Source organism: Anoplopoma fimbria, chromosome 6 (assembly GCF_027596085.1).
Source record: "Anoplopoma fimbria isolate UVic2021 breed Golden Eagle Sablefish chromosome 6, Afim_UVic_2022, whole genome shotgun sequence".
Classification (NCBI taxonomy): Eukaryota; Metazoa; Chordata; class Actinopteri; order Perciformes; family Anoplopomatidae; genus Anoplopoma; species Anoplopoma fimbria.
In genome coordinates this window covers 1,007,624-1,023,696 of record NC_072454.1, presented here as the reverse complement: position 1 = coordinate 1,023,696, position 16,073 = coordinate 1,007,624, and the positions used below count along the sequence as shown (strand labels likewise).

Below are 16,073 nucleotides of genomic sequence, written 5' to 3'. Positions count from 1 at the left end.
CTCTTTAATGTTTGTACGTTGTTTTAAATAATAAATGGTGTATTTTGTACAACACAAAGACATAGATAAACTGTCCATGAAGCTCTTCCTCTCGTTGCTGAGAACATAATTACCTTCTGTAGTTTGGTTCACTGGTGCAGTTCTTCTGACCTGAGAGAGAGAGAGAGAGAGAGAGAGAGAGAGAGAGAGAGAGAGACAGACAGACAGAGAGACAGACAAAGACAGAGAGAGAGAGACAGAGAGAGAGACAGACAGAGACAGACAGAGAGAGAGAGACAGAGAGAGAGACAGACAGAGAGAAAGAGAGAGAGAGAGGTCAACGAGTTCATTCACTCGCTCTCCGTTTATTTGTGAGTCAAATCATTCTCATCTCATTTTCATAACTCCTGAAGTGAAGCTGTTCAACCCTTGACGGTTTTAAATAATTCTCAAACCTTCTGTGATTGGTCGCTACGGTAGTCACTAAAAAAAAAAAAAAAAAAAAAAAAAGCACTTCAACTGCGTGTTAACTGAAGGTGACATTTTGTTCCCGGTGAGTGGAGGACTTCATTTATGTGGGACGACATTTGTTTGGTTTTGTTTCTGAAAAATGTCAACGTAGAAAAAAAAAAAAAAAACTATCCGCCCACAAAGTCAACGAGCAATTGTGTGAATGAGGTTACCGAGCTGACGCCAGCGGAGGTAATCAGCTGACACACACATGCGTCACCGTCTTTCTCTCCGTGCTACTGGACCCTGAAGTAGGACACTATGGGACTGACAGGAAGTCAATACATGTTTACACACACACACACACACACACACAAAGGGTTCAGTCAGGATGCAATCAAACATACCTGCAGAGAGCTTGGACAAGTACTTTGATACTTCTGTTGAAGTGGCGTTTTCATCTCCGACGATGTAGAGAGCATAACTCTGAGGAGAGAAACACAGAGACGGAGATCAATACTAGAGAGATAAACACACAATCAGCATCATTCGACTTACACCTGCCTCCTCCAATCAGGACTAAGAGAGGAGACGAGGAAAGGAATCGAGGATGTACAAACTCGGAAGACAGAGCTGGACTGAAGAGGAAAAGTCATTTTATGTCCTTTTTTTTTGCACATATTAAAGCAGATTTTCATATTTTTCTTGTATATTTCATGTTTCTTGTACACATTTTTTTAAAGTATAATTTCCTATTTATTGTATTTTTTCCCTATTCTATATTTATGTATCTTGTGTATATTTTTAAAGTATCCTTCATATTCTTTTATTTTTCTTATATTCTGTATTTGTATATTGATATATTTATATAAATGTATTTTATTTCTATTTAATTTTTTGTTATTCTATATATATTTATAGTATTCCTTCATATTGTTTTCTGTTCTATATTTATGTAACTTTCTTGTATATAATATTTTTATAGTATTCCTTCATATTCTTTTCTATTCTATATTTATGTAACTTTCTTGTATATATTATTTTTATAGTATTCCTTCATATTCTAATTGTATTTTTCATCTATTCTATATTTGTTACTTTTGCATATTTTTTATAATATTTCTTTCATATTTTTCTTCTATATTTATGTCTGTTGTACATATTGTTTATAGTATTTTTACATACTTTGAACTTTCACAATTTAAAACACTTTTGACTGGTTACGTCAGACTGTTTATGCCGAAGTGATTTAAATAGTGATGTTTAGTGAAGATGAATGAGTATGTGAAGTAATGAACTTACTTTATGGTTACTGTATTAAATAGTCAGAGGTTTCAGTTTGTCCACTGACTTCGGGTCATTTCTAGAATGTTATAAAACCTTCGAAATGTCTCTGATGTGTTCAGAGATTTAAATAAAATGAATGACGTGAAGTCAGATTATCAGAGATGAACACGTGTCGCTATATGAATCAAAATGTTCTGATTTGATACGTGAAATGTGTCATATAACACAACATGTAATGTGTTCAGTGACTCAGGAGCTTCTGTTCTCTCCGTCTACATGTACATCTGTTTCACAGTCGTCATCACCTCCGTCATCCTCCAGAGAAACAGCAGTTGCAAACAAACCCTGTTGTCCAGTTGCCCTTCTCCATAAGTGAAGGTTGAACCCATCAGCACTCACTCGCTCACTCACACACTCACTCACTCACACGAACATCACCGCTGTAATTGGTCTTTATGTTCAGAAAAAGAATCCGTCATGCTTCATAAATAAATCGTCGGACTGCGTCTCAATCAGAGCTGAACTCTTCACCCTCAGCGCTCCGAGTCTGAAAGCAGCCGGAGAATCTAAAGTTTTTAATCATTTCTACAAATCTAATCTGCTCTTCTTAACGAAGTCAAGCTGCATTACAAATAATAATTATCCTTTTATTTAAAGCTGCAATTCCTCATTTCCTGTGACGTGTAAAAAAAATAAAAATAATTACGACTTCAGTGAAGTTGGATTTAGTCCCATTTTCTGCATTTTGTGCATTTCACAACATTGACTGTTTAATTAGTATTTACTCTGATTTGTTTTTTTGCTGTGACATATTCTATTTGGCCCTGTGATAGGCTGGTTACCTGTCCAGGGTGTACCCTGCCGTTCGCCCATTGACAGCTGGGATCGGCTCCAGCACCCCCGCGACCCTTAACTGGATAAGCGGTTACGGAAGATGGATGGATGGATATTCTATTTGTTGCAGACTAGACACTAACCTTTTTTATTGTGTAAATATGAATACGCAGCGCTCTGTTTTTGGCTCATCGATGGAGTCTTTAAAGGTTGTACGGGCTGAGTGGAGTTGAATACATGACCCAATAATAAAAAATGTCTTTAATTCATCATTTATTTAACTTTTCATCATCTTAAAAAGGTGCATAATTCAAATGTTCTTACTTGAGGGGTAATTTCACATAGACGATAGTTGTTTGCTGCTATATTTATGATCTGAATATTAAATAGAGGACTTTGAAAAGTGTTTTCATTATTGTACTAAAGAAATATAACTGATTGTTTGTTGATTCTTTTTAGGCTCCATCAGATCAGTACTTGTGAAATGACTGCACATTATTTTGCTGAATTGTGATTACTAATAATATTTATTCTTTCTTATTTTTTAGCAAAACATAGTTAGTGCATTTCCTTTTTTTGCTGCAACATTTCTCAAGTCACGAGCAGCAAGAAAGTTTTGCGTCCAAATAATTCTACATTAAAAAATAAGACACATATCATGTAACTGTCCCCAGCTCGTCTTCCATTTGTTTCTACCTTTTTATTTCTACTGTTAACTGTCAAATCAAGAAAAACGTAATAAATGTCCAAACTTTGGTCGTACCAGAACCATGAGTCGGGTCCTCTGACAGATGCCGGGTAGGGAGGGGAAAGGCGGGCTCTCCTCTCCTCTCAGACAGCCACTGAGCCAGCTGAGCACACAGGGAGGCTCCGCCCTCAGGAAGGACGGACGCTGCATCTGACCAATCAGAGCTGAGGAGGAAGAAGAGAGCCAACAAATGAGATTTAAATGTGTGGAAATAAAGCACAGAAACAAAATCCCCAACAAGACGGCAACCTTCGGATCTTAAGAGTAAAGCCAAAGCTTCATGTGTTAAAGCTGCATTCTCTCTCCTGTCCACCAGGGGGCGACTCCTCTGGTTGTATAGAAGTCTATGAGAAAATGACTCTACTTCTCTCTTGATTTATTCCCTCAGTAAACATTGTAAACATGAGTTTATGGTCTCAATCTCTAGTTTCAAGTCTTCTTCAATACAGCATGATGTTCATTTAGTAAATGATGCTCCATTTAGAGTCAAACAGACCATAAAGCAGGGGATGCTTTAGGGCGGGGCTACACACTGATTGACAGGTCTCGCACACTGCTGCATTCAGATATTAGCCACTCTTATTTAATTTATCGTTGTTGTAGGCCAGAAGGAAATCTGTGTGTATAAATGTATGTGAATGAACCACAGACTGTTTATGGTAGAAACCATAACTGCTGTATTTACACCTCTATGGCGCTATGTTGAGTGATGACGGAGCAGCTAAAATGTTAGCAAAGCTCTGATCAATCCAAACTCCATTCAGAAAACAAGCGTTTTAAAAGTTGTTTAAAACTTTTTATGAATTTACATAATTATGTTGTTATTTCAGCCTCCAATTTGATCTGTTTATTGCATTTAAATCACAGCTAAATCTATTTATTTTGGGTTAAAACTGCTGTTGATCCAGATGATGCTATGAACCCAGACAGGACGGCGTTTGGGTTTTTCCAAACGTCGGTTGTCACATTGGCTGCTCATCACCCTCCTGTTCACTCATATTCATCCACATGAATCCCAGTTTGTATGATTGCATGAATATATAGATCATCTGCGTCCTTTGTCAATAATGGTGATTATTTGTGAGAATTCCATCAGCTCTTATCATAGCTGCCACTTCAGGGTCACTTCACTCAGTCAGGAAGAAAGTTAAAGGACCTTCATCTTCAGCAGAACATCTTCACGTGTCGTCTGTTTCCTGACTCGATACCATCATCAGACTCACCCTGGTCTATGACGCAGCTCTCAGTGAAGCCACTAATCAATGACGGGTAGTCTCTCCAGTACAGATCCACATACTCGTCCAACTGGAGGTCTCTGCAAACAAAAACAAAAAACAGTTATAATGTACATTAGTATTTATGTGATGTAGAATGACTGATTTTGTGAATGGAGTCTGGTTCTAGTACAGCATGAGACACACATCATGTGTAGGAGGAAGGAGAGGGAAGGGAGGAAGGAAAGGGAAGGGAGGAAGGAGAGGGAAGGGAGGAAGGAGAGGGAAGAGAGGGGGGAGAGGGAAGGGAGGAAGGAGAGGGAAGGGAGGAAGGAGAGGGAAGGGAGGAAGGAGAGGGAAGGGAGGAAGGAGAGGGAAGGGAGGAAGGGAAGGGAGGGAGGAGAGAGAACACAAAGATCCAAAGTGGTTCTACATGTTCCTCCAGTAGACTCTGAGAACTCTCGTTGTCTCAAACTCAATAAAACCCTCACAAGTTAAGGGAGGAAACAGCAAACATCAGTCTGCACAAATGATCAGTTTATACTGTTTGGAATGCAGCCGTCCATCCTCGTCCACTGAAGGTAACGGTAGTCTGATCAGAAGAACAGGATCATCAATCAAAGATAATTGATTAGCTGAGGATGAGTTTTAAAGATTTAGGTATTTCTTATTTGTTTACATACAGTAATAATAAAGAAATGTGGATTCTCTTCTTAAATAAATGCCTTTTTTCTGACAAAATAATCAAAAAGAACCGATCAGTAAACCAAACTGATAAGCAGTATTGATAAGAGTACTAGTATTGATGAAATCCTAACGATGCATATCCTTATGTAGCGAACACTTAAACTGATATTGATTATTTGATGTTGCTTTGCTCCATTATTCTGTAGTAAAACACTATGAAGAAGAACCTCATACAACCACACTTCTAAACATCTGCACTGTCCCTTTAAGAGCCATTGAATCAAATCTCAAAAGAGCCTTCGTGGCATTTCACCTGTTTTCTGAACAGTAATTAAAAACACGTTACTGAGTAATTAACAGCCGTGAGTCATTACCATCCTGCTTTATAATCAGAGGATCAATATTTTTTAATCCATCTGTGTGTGTGTGTGTGTGTGTGTGTGTGTGTGTGTGTGTGTGTGTGTGTGTGTGTGTGTTCATCCTGCCTGCTTTCAGCCTTCTTAATTCCTATTCTTTTTCATTTAGCCTAATGACCTCATGCATCTACTTTTAAGTATTTATAGTAATGTGTTTATGTGTTTATTACCAATTCCACATGTAGTTTTTAAACTTGCATCCTTTGATTGTTTAGTTTTTAGTCTACAAATAATATTTCAATGGTGTTGCAACCATTTTTCAAAGAAACATATTGACAGGAAATGTGTTTTTGTAACTGTGTTATTTTATACTAAATCTAAATCATATTCAGGGATCAGATTAATGGAATAAAAATTACTGTGTTTATTTAGCACCTTGTGAGCTAAATCAATGTTTATGAAGACTTATTTTTAAAATGACTCAACTTAAAAAGGATAAAAAAAACAATATATTCTTTAAATAATGGAGATAAAATGTTTAAATCTCTCCTCATAAATGCATCATAAAAACCATGTGGATGATCGTTTTAGCCTTCAAAGAGAGTAAAAACGTTCACCGTGCTTCACAGCCGCCCACGAACCGACCAACACGGGACAATTACTCTGAAGAGCTCTTCACCCGCCCACTCCACCTCCACCTGCTCTGTTGTCATGGTCAGCAGTCACTTGACCACCAGCTGAAGTTTCATTCTCAGAATGCGTCACACACACACACTTTAACTGGAACAATGAGATGTTTTCTTCTTCTGGTGATCATTAAACACAGTTAAATCAGACCAGGTTTTGTTTTTAGTCATAAAAAGGTACAACTTTAAGTATTAAATCAACAGTTCTGGTGTTTTCCATTCTTTGCAAGCGTTACTTTGCTAAATCCTTTGATTACAGCAGCTAAGTCAGTAAACCATCAAAAACACTAAATGTTATACTTTTACTTTGTTGTAGTCATTTATAGTGTTTTTTTTTTCTTTCATAAAAACACACAATTCAAATGATAAGGAAATTAAATATAGTATTTTTATGGATTAAAACATATCTCTTCAATCATAGTTTTAATGATGTGTTATAATCTTAGAGCTAGTGTTAGGAAGTTAAACATCATAATTCATCTCTAATATCTAGTTTATATTAATGTGAAAACATCTCCTTCAAACTACTGGATTTATTCTAGTTTATCAGACATTTTACAGATTACATGTGAACGCATCATGAGAACATTATAATTTACCTTCGGACCATAATCATTTTCACTGAACAGAGCCTGAACGCATCATAATGTATGTTTGTTGCTGCTAACGTTACTAGCTCTCCTCCTGTTAGAAACCATTTCACACTGTGATGGTTAACGTTAGACTATGTTCACACACACACACACACACACACACACACACACACACACACACACACACACACACACACACACACACACACACACACACACACACACACACACACACACACACACACACACACACACACACACACACACACACACACACACACACACACACACACAGGTGTTTTGTACCTGGCCAGCTGTTGCAGCAGGCAGACCAGTGACGAGGCTCTCGCTCTCTGCAGCTCGTCCAGCTGCAGCTCCTGATAGAGCAGGTGGAGAACGTAGAAGAGAGCCGGGATGTGAACGAAGAGAGGAGCCGCACTGTCCAACTGAAGACACGGACCGGAGGGAGAGGACACCTGGGAGGAAGGGAGGAAGGAGAGGGAAGGGAAGAAGGAGAGGGAGGAAGGAGAGGGAAGGGAGGAAGGAGGGAAGAAGGGAGAAGGAGGGGGGAAGGGAGGAAGGAAGGAGAGGGAAGGGAGGAAGGAGGGGAAGGGAAGAAGGAGAGGGGAAGGGAGGAAGGAGAGGGAAGGGGGAAGGAGAGGGAAGAGAGGAAGGAGAGGGAAGGGAAGAAGGAGAGGGAAGGGAGGAAGGAGAGGGAAGGGAGGAAGGAGAGGGAAGGGAGGAGGGGAGGAGGGAAGGAGAGGGAAGGGAGGGGAAGGGAGGAGGAAGGAGGGAAAGGAGAGGAAGGAGAGGGAAGGGAGGAGGAAGGAGGGGAAGGAGGGAAGGGAGGGAGGAGAGGGAAGGAGGAAGGAAGGAGAGGGAAGAGAGGGAGGAGAGGGAAGAGAGGAAGGAAGGAAGGAGAGGGAAGGGAGGAAGGAGAGGGAAGGGAGGAAGGAGAGGGAGGAGAGGAGAAGGGAGGAAGGAGAGGGAAGGGAGGAAGGAAGGAGAGGGAAGGAGGAAGGAAGGGAGGAAGGGAGGAAGGAGGAGGAGGGAGGGAGGAAGGAGGAGGAAGGAGAGGGAAGGGAGGAAGGAAGGAGAGGGAAGGGAGGAAGGAGAGGGAAGGGAGGAAGGAGGAGGGAGGAAGGGAGGAAGGAGAGGGAAGGGAGGAAGGAAGGGAAGGAAGAGGGGAAGGGAGGAGGAGAGGGAAGGAAGGAGAGGAAGAGGGGAAGGGAGGGAAGGAGAGGGAAGGGAGGGAGAGGGAAGAAGGAAGGAGAGGGAAGGGAGGAGAGGGAGGAAGGAGAGGGAAGGGAGGAAGGAGAGGGAGGAAGGAGAGGGAGGAGGGAGGAAGGGAGGAAGGAGGGGAAGGGAGGAAGGAGAGGGAGGAAGGAGAGGGAAGGGAGATAAAATATTTACTGAAATGTAGATTTTTAAGACTTCCTGTTTCTAAAGCATCAAAAAACTAATTGTCCTTCTTGGTATAATCCTCAGACATGTAAATAGTGTTTTAATCAGTGAACATCAGACACAACCACTTGTCGAGTATTAACTTAAGAGCGTTCGTCTCCTCAGTAAATCATCTGTTGAGTGTTTGATGGTTTTTTATTTGTGCTTGAGATGAAACACTCAGCATCTCACCGCCGCTGAAACTTTCCTTTTATTGCTATCAAACAAAGATAAACCGTCTCATCGTCCTGAATAGAATCCAGATCACTTCCTAGTTTTATGAATGAAGCTGAAGTTTCTGACAGGAGAGCTAGTAACGTTAGCAGCAGCACTAACGGCTAACAAACGCAGGTTCAGTTCAGTTACATTATGATGCGTTCAGGTTCTGTTTAGAGAAAATGAGTATTGGGTGAAGGTAAATTATAACGTTATCGTGATGTGTTCACATGTAATCTGTAAAATGTAGTGTTGGTGATGAACTTGAATAAATCCAGTAGTTTGAAGGAGATGTTTTCACATTAATATAATACAATGGAGTCAGAGTGGGAGTCTTACAGAGGACAGGTCCAGAGTCTGTGTGGTGAGAGTGTTGTTGGAGCAGACGGGCTGAGAGTTCATCTGTCGGTGGTAATGAGACGCCAACAGGTAGTCCAAGTCCTGCAGGGAGAGAACACACAGATAAGAAGAGAGGCGAGTTCTAGAACCAGTAAATGTTGGGTTCAGCATATAAAATAAAGAAATGCTTTGTGCACAGCGTCATGATCTCCAAGATGCATAAAAAGCAGCATGTGTTGGTGACAAAACTATATCAGACTGTTGCATTGTTAAAAAATCTTGGAAAATGTTTTTTATAAGGGTTCATTTACTCAATAATGACCGTCTCACTGATCTTTATTCTGTTTATTACACAGGTAATTATCAATAATTCAAAACTAAATATCGATTTCAAATTATTCTATCTACTTTTTTAAAAGAAATCTGATTATTTTATTAATAAAAAAGATTTCAAGATGATTTAATTTAATTTAAAAAATGTTTATTGATTAAAACATTTAATTATTTAAAAAAAAAATAATAATTTCATTATTTATTTAAATTAAAAAATGTATTTTTTAATTTTATAGATTTACTGTAAAATGATTTTCTTGATTTAAAAATGTCTTTTTTTAATACATTTTCCCACCCAGATGAAATTTTGAAAGCTTAATGACTTTTCTATGCCCCATTCGTTTCAGTCTCTGTAAAAATATATTTCTATTATTTTATTATTACTTACAGCTCTTTTAAATACATCAGGTATGTTGCTCGCATTAATATTCAGACAAATTGTTTGCTTTAACTTCTAATTTTGAAGTAAATGTTGAATGTAATGTTTATAGAATAATTACACCTTAAATACGATAAAAAACTGATTCCCAGGATGTTCCCTAAGCCTCTTAGAGATAAAGTACTCGGCGATCGATCTGGAAAACTTGTTGCTATAATATAATGATGTATCTGTTTAGAGCATTTTGACAGCTGAGATAATTAAGAGTCAAATAATAATAATAATAAACTTTTTCGGGACTGTGAATCAGGTGTTATAATCCATCTTATCCAGGTAGCTTATGCTCGACTATCAGAGATGGTGTTCCTCACAAACCTCCTCAGATCCTCCGTCAGACGGACGAGCCTTCTTCGCTGCGATCACCGGAGAGAGAGGAACCTCGAAATGTAGCTGAGGAACCAAGAAGAGGACAGAGAGTTTAAGAGTTCAGGAGAGGGAAGGGAGGAAGGAGAGGAAAGGGAAGGGAGGAAGGAGAGGGAAGGAGGAAGGAGAGGGAAGGAGAGGGAAGGGAGGAAGGAGAGGGAGGGAGGGGGAGAAGGGAGGAAGGAGAGGGAGGAGGAGGAGGGAAGGGAGGAAGGAGAGGAAAGGAAGGAGAGGAAGGGAGGGGAAGGAGGGAGGGAAGGGGAAGGGAGGAAGGGGGAGGAGAGGGAAGGAAGGAGGAGGGGGAAGGGAGGAAGGAGAGGGAAGGGAGAGGGAGGAGGAGAGGGAGGAGGGGGAAGGAGAGGGAGGAGGAGGAGAGGAGAGGGAAGGAGAGGGAAGGAGAGGGAAGGGAGGAAGGAGAGGGAGGAAGGAGAGGGAGGAGGGGGAAAGGAGAGGAAGGGAGGGGAAAGGGAGGAAGGGAGGAGAGGAAGGGAGGAGGAGGGAAGGGAGGAGAGGGAAGGGAGGAAGGAGGAGGGGAAGGGAAGGAGAGGGAAGAAGGAGGGGGAGGAGGGAAGGGAGGGGAGGGGGAGGGGGGAAGGAGGGAGGGAGGAGAGGGAGGGAAGGAGAGGGAAGGAGAGGGAGGGGAGGAAGGAGAGGGAGGAAGGAGAGGAAGGAGGGAGGAAGGAGAGGAAGGGAGGAAGGAGGGAGGAGGGAGGAAGGAGGAGGAGAGGGGAGGAAGGGAGGAGAGAGGAGGAGGAAGGAAGGAGGAAGGGAGGAAGGAGAGGGAGGAAGGAGAGGCGTGGGTTCAGGAGTTCAGCGTTCAGGAGCAGAGGAACCCTCGGTGTGGTGGACTCACGTTCCGGGTCCAGGCCAGGCGCTCCGTGTTGTAGCCCATCAGGGTCATGAAGCAGGTGACAAACAGGTTCCACTCGGCGTGAGCACTGGGGCCTCCGGGGGCGTTGTAGATGTTGTACCACTTCACCAGAACCTGAGGAACAACGCGTTAGAAAGGTTCTCCGATCACAGAAAAATACGTTGAATCAGTTTAAATGTGTGGCATTTAAAATAAAGAACAATAAGAACACAATGGAAGGATTAACCCTCTGAACCCCAAGAAGTTTTAGGTTGTTTTTTTTTAGTCCTGACACATTGTACTCTCGGTGTTTGTCACTAGAATATTTAACTCAAGAACTGTCTTTTGTGCAGTATAACAGTAATAACACCATAAATCCTAAAATAGAAAGTTAGCAAGTAAAATTTATTTGATAAGTTACTTTAAAAGAATTGGAAAAACAATGGAATATATATTAAATGTTTCAAGTCTCATAAATGTTGGACAAAACTGTTGCTTTACGTCAAATATATATCTAAAAATCTATATAAAAAATATATATATATATATATAAAAAAAAATCTATATATTAAAAAAATGATATATACAGTGCTGTGAAAAAGTATTTGCCCCCTTCCTCGTTTCTTATATTTTTGCATATTTGTCACACTTAAATGTTTCAGATCATCAAACAAATTTAAATATTAAACAAAGATAACCCGAGTAAATACAAAATGCAGTTTTTAAATGATGATTTCATTTATTAAGGGAAAAAAGCTATCCAAACCTACCTGGCCCTATGTGAAAAAGTAATTGCCCCCCCTTAATAAATCATGAATGATGAAGGAAAGCCGAGTTCAATTTCAATAGCTACACCCAGGCCTGATTACTGCCAGACCTGTTGAATCAAGTAATCACTTAAATAGAACCTGTGTGACAAAGTGAAGTTGACCAAAATGACTCCAAGAGCACATCTACGACTCATCCAGGAGGTCATAAAGACCCCAGAACAACATCTAAAGAGCTGCAGGCCTCACTGGCCTCAGGTAAGGTCAGTGTTCATGATTCAACAATAAGAAAGAGACCGGGCAACATGGCATCCATGGGAGAGTTCTAAGGCGAAAGCCACTGCTGACCAAAGAACACAAAGGCTCGTCTCACATTTGCCAAAAACATCTTGATGATCCCCAAGACTTTTGGGCAAATATTCTGTGGACTGACGAGACAAAAGTTGAACTTTTTGGAAGGTGTGCGTCCCGTTACATCTGGCGTAAAACTAACACAGCATTTCATAAAACCAACATCCTACCAACAGTCAAACATGGTGCTGGTAGTGTGACGTCTGGGGCGGCTTTGCAGCTTCAGGACCTGGACGACTTGCCATAATTGATGGAACCATGAATTCTGCTCTCTACCAGAAAATCCTGAAGGAGGATGTCCGGCCATCAGTTCGTGGCCTCAAGCTCAAGCACACTTGGGTTATGCAGAAGGAAAATGATCTGAAACACACCAGCAAGTCCACCTCTGAATGGCTCAAAAAACCCAAAATGAAGGTTTTGGAGAGGCCTAGTCAAAGTCCGGACTTGAATCTGATTGAGACGCTGTGGCAGGACCTTAAACAAGCCGTTTATGCTCAAACCATCCAATGTGGCTGAATGAAAACAATTCTGCAAAGACGAGTGGGCCAAAGTTCCTCCACAGCGATGTGAAAGACTCACTGCCAGTTATCACTAACGCTTGATTGCAGTTGTTGCCGCCAAGGGTTGCACAATATTAGGTTTAGGGGGCAATTACTTTTTCACATAGGGGCAGGTAGGTTTGGATAGCTTTATTCCCTTAATGAATGAAATCATCATTTAAAAACTGCATTTTGTATTTACTCGGGTTATCTTTGTCTAATATTAAAATTTGTTTGATGATCTGAAACATTTAAGTGTGACAAATATGCAAAAAAATAAAAAATCAGGAAGGGGGCAAATACTTTTTCACAGCACTGTATATATTTAAAATAAATATATATATATATATATATATATATATATATATATAGATTGAACTATTTACATTTTTACAGCCTCTCTTCTCCGCTCACATGACTGTTGGTCTCAGAAGAACCAATCATGGTGTCAGAATTTAATGTTTTTTACAGAATCTGGTCACTAGATATGGTTTATTTATAACAAAATGAATCACAACTTTAAGCTTTGTTTTGGTTGCTTTTTCTGACAGAAGGTTTCGTAGCACAGATGTGTTCAAGGAGCGTTGGAGAGATGAAAACCAGACCTTAACTTTTACAGCTACTGGCTTTGATAAACGGAGTAGTTTTGGCGATTGTTTAAAGAAAACAATCTTTTTGATCCTGCTGGCGTGTTTTGAGGATTCAGAGGGTTAAATGCTTGGTCACAGTTTAGGAAGTGCTCTATTTGAAATGTAGAGTTGCTATAACAGCCAGCCACCAGGGAGCGATCAACATGTTTTGGCTTCAAAAAACAAGCACACCCTGCAGCAACAGCTTGTGAAAAACCTCCCTGAATGTAACAGCTGCAGTCCAGAGCTGAAAGCCAATTAAAGAACGAGTTATAAATAATCATGACTATAATCTTAGGGCTCAAATTTCAGCAGTTTGTTCAGAGACGTCTAAAGATTTACATCCATGTGATCCGGTTTATTTTTACAGTTCTTTTCTTAAACCAGGATTAACCGTCAGTTCTACAAACCTTCATGGCAGCGTCCTTTGGCAGAATGAAACGCACGGCCTGAAGGCATTTCCTCACTGAAAGAAATCAAGAGGACAAAAGGGACAGAAAAGATGACAATGGAGAAATGAAAAGATGCAAGTTTAAGAAGTAGGACAGTTGTTTCTATGGAGGAAATACCTATCAAATGAAGTCCCAATAGTCCTATTCTAATGGAAAAAAGGACCATAACGCAACACTGACCAATAATTGAGCTTGTTCTCATTTTGCAATAAATCTTTCATTATAGTTTTTTGTTTGTTTGTTTTTTTTCGGATCCTTCGATTTTGCGTTATTTGTCTGATCACATCTTTACTAAACGTACTAAAGTACAAAAACTGTGTAAAATGTAGTGTTGGTGATAAACTAGAATACATCCAGTAGTTTGAAGGAGATGATTATAGATTATAATACATCAATAAAACTACTATCTACTTGTTTTAATCCATAAAAATACAATCTTTTGGTTCCTTATTATTTGAATTGTGTGTTTTTATGAAGAAAAAAACACTTTAAATTACTAAAACAAAGTAAAAGTATAACATTTAGTATTTTTGATGGTTTACTGACTTCAGAGCGTTGAAATGATTTTTGGGATGTTTGAAAATGAAAATATTCTGGATCCTTGCAGACCAGCTGCTAAAATCAAACAACAATATTGATCTGTATCTGACAATATGGATCATCAATGATCGGTAATTAGTAATGGAGACCAAAAAGAGTGATCAAGGATCTAAAAGTTATATTTTTTTGCGTAGCGTGTTTTCAACTTTTGTGTTTCCTTGGATGAAAAGAACTTTAAAAATCACATTTCCTTCATTCTAACAGAATATATTTTTGTTCTCTTTAGGCCTCTTCGCCTCAATGTGAGGACATTTAAAAAAAAAGAAAAGAAGAAAAGGACAAAAAAAAGAAGCAGCATTACAACAGTAATCAGAGTTACTGTGTCTCCTAACGACTCGGACCAATCAGCATCTTAATTGGACATCCAGAGTGGGAAAGGTCAGAGGAAGAGGGGGATAAATGCCATTTCATTAGAGGGAGAAAGCCTCGTCTGGAGGGTCGATTACTAAATAATGGGGAGCGACGGATGGAGAAGACACCGAGGCAGACGGAGACATCACACACACACACACACACACACACACACACACACACACACACACACACACACACACACACACACACACACACACACACACACACACACACACACACACACACACACACACACACACACACACACACACACACACACACACACACACACGTGATGGAGGCTTTAAATTAAGATGGAGCAGATTGAGAAACGTGGAGGTTTGTGAGCTGAACGGACAAAATGAAAGATGCACCGGTAGACGCTCTAATAAATGTAACATACTGTCAGTATAATGCATATTAATTATTCCTAAACTCTTGGTTATCAGATAGTTTTTGCTGAGGAGACATAAAACTACACCAGCGTCTGCAGAAAAAAAACTAATTTATAAGAATGTCAGACACAAAACTCTACCAACATTTGAATTTTAAGTAAAAAGAAATTGATTTAACGATCTGGATTGCCAAGTACATATTGTTTAAAGTACTTTAGATTGTATTTAAATAGTAGTAGTATTTTATTTCAGTCCTTATAAACAAATTTCGCCCCAAAAATGGACAAAAATAAAAATAACTAAATAACAGTAAAGTATTCATTTAAAGGTGTAGGCTGAAGCTTATTATAAATACCAAGTGGAGCTTTATGAAAGTGCTAGGTTTATGAAAACAGTCCCAAATGTTTCATTCACAATAATTATAATACTTAATTATGTCTTAACTATACGTTCTTAATCCCCCTTTTGACAGAAACACATTTCTTTATATTTGTCCTCAGCCTTTTATTTTGAAAAGTTCATGATTAAAATATATGACAAAAAACATTTTTTAATCTGTTTATAACATCTAAAATGTAAATTGGTATATTCTTTATGTTTTATGCTTTTTGTAAAGTGTTTAAATATGAGGAGTGAATTTTATTGAGCTGATTAACAGAGGTCATCATTTGTTAATTATCGGCGGTTCCCACACAAACCGGGTCCCGTGTGAATTGGTCTCTCAGTTCATCCATAAACATGAAGCTTCCTCTCTAAATCCCCCAGGAGATAATTATCAGCATGTCTTATTTAAAGGGTTAATGGAGAACGTAAAGCTCCAAATGGAGACTGTCAGATGTATTTATAGTCCACTTTAAACCAACGTGTGCACCAAAGATAAAGAAGATTAAAAGAATGAAAATGTAAAAAAATATGGGAACGTCACTTTGGTTATGTGTGTGTGTGTGTGTGTGTGTGTGTGTGTGTGTGTGTGTGTGTGTGTGTGTGTGTGTGTGTGTGTGTGTGTGTGTGTGTGTGTGTGTGTGTGTCTCACCCAGCTCTGAGGTAGCGATCTCTGGGATGGAGATCCTCAGCATCGAGCCACTGCTGAGTTCCTAAAGAGAGAGAGAAGACAACAACATGGCGATGACTTTAACACCATAAATTGGTGCATAAAAATTCACCAGAAA

General features: G+C 39.6%; 1 protein-coding gene across 1 annotated transcript in view; it reads right to left on the bottom strand.

Moving 5' to 3' along the window:
- anapc1 (anaphase promoting complex subunit 1) overlaps positions 1-16,073 on the bottom strand; it is a 57,799-nt gene that overhangs the window by 26,660 nt on the left and 15,066 nt on the right. Inside the window, exons 17-26 of the mRNA XM_054599983.1 lie at positions 15,938-15,998; positions 13,514-13,569; positions 10,821-10,952; positions 9,920-9,994; positions 8,833-8,934; positions 7,141-7,310; positions 4,522-4,613; positions 3,314-3,462; positions 837-915; positions 114-150 (exon numbers count right to left, since the gene is read on the bottom strand). Coding sequence (XP_054455958.1) covers positions 114-150; positions 837-915; positions 3,314-3,462; positions 4,522-4,613; positions 7,141-7,310; positions 8,833-8,934; positions 9,920-9,994; positions 10,821-10,952; positions 13,514-13,569; positions 15,938-15,998 — 953 coding nt within the window. The remainder of the gene's footprint in view (positions 1-113; positions 151-836; positions 916-3,313; positions 3,463-4,521; positions 4,614-7,140; positions 7,311-8,832; positions 8,935-9,919; positions 9,995-10,820; positions 10,953-13,513; positions 13,570-15,937; positions 15,999-16,073) is intronic.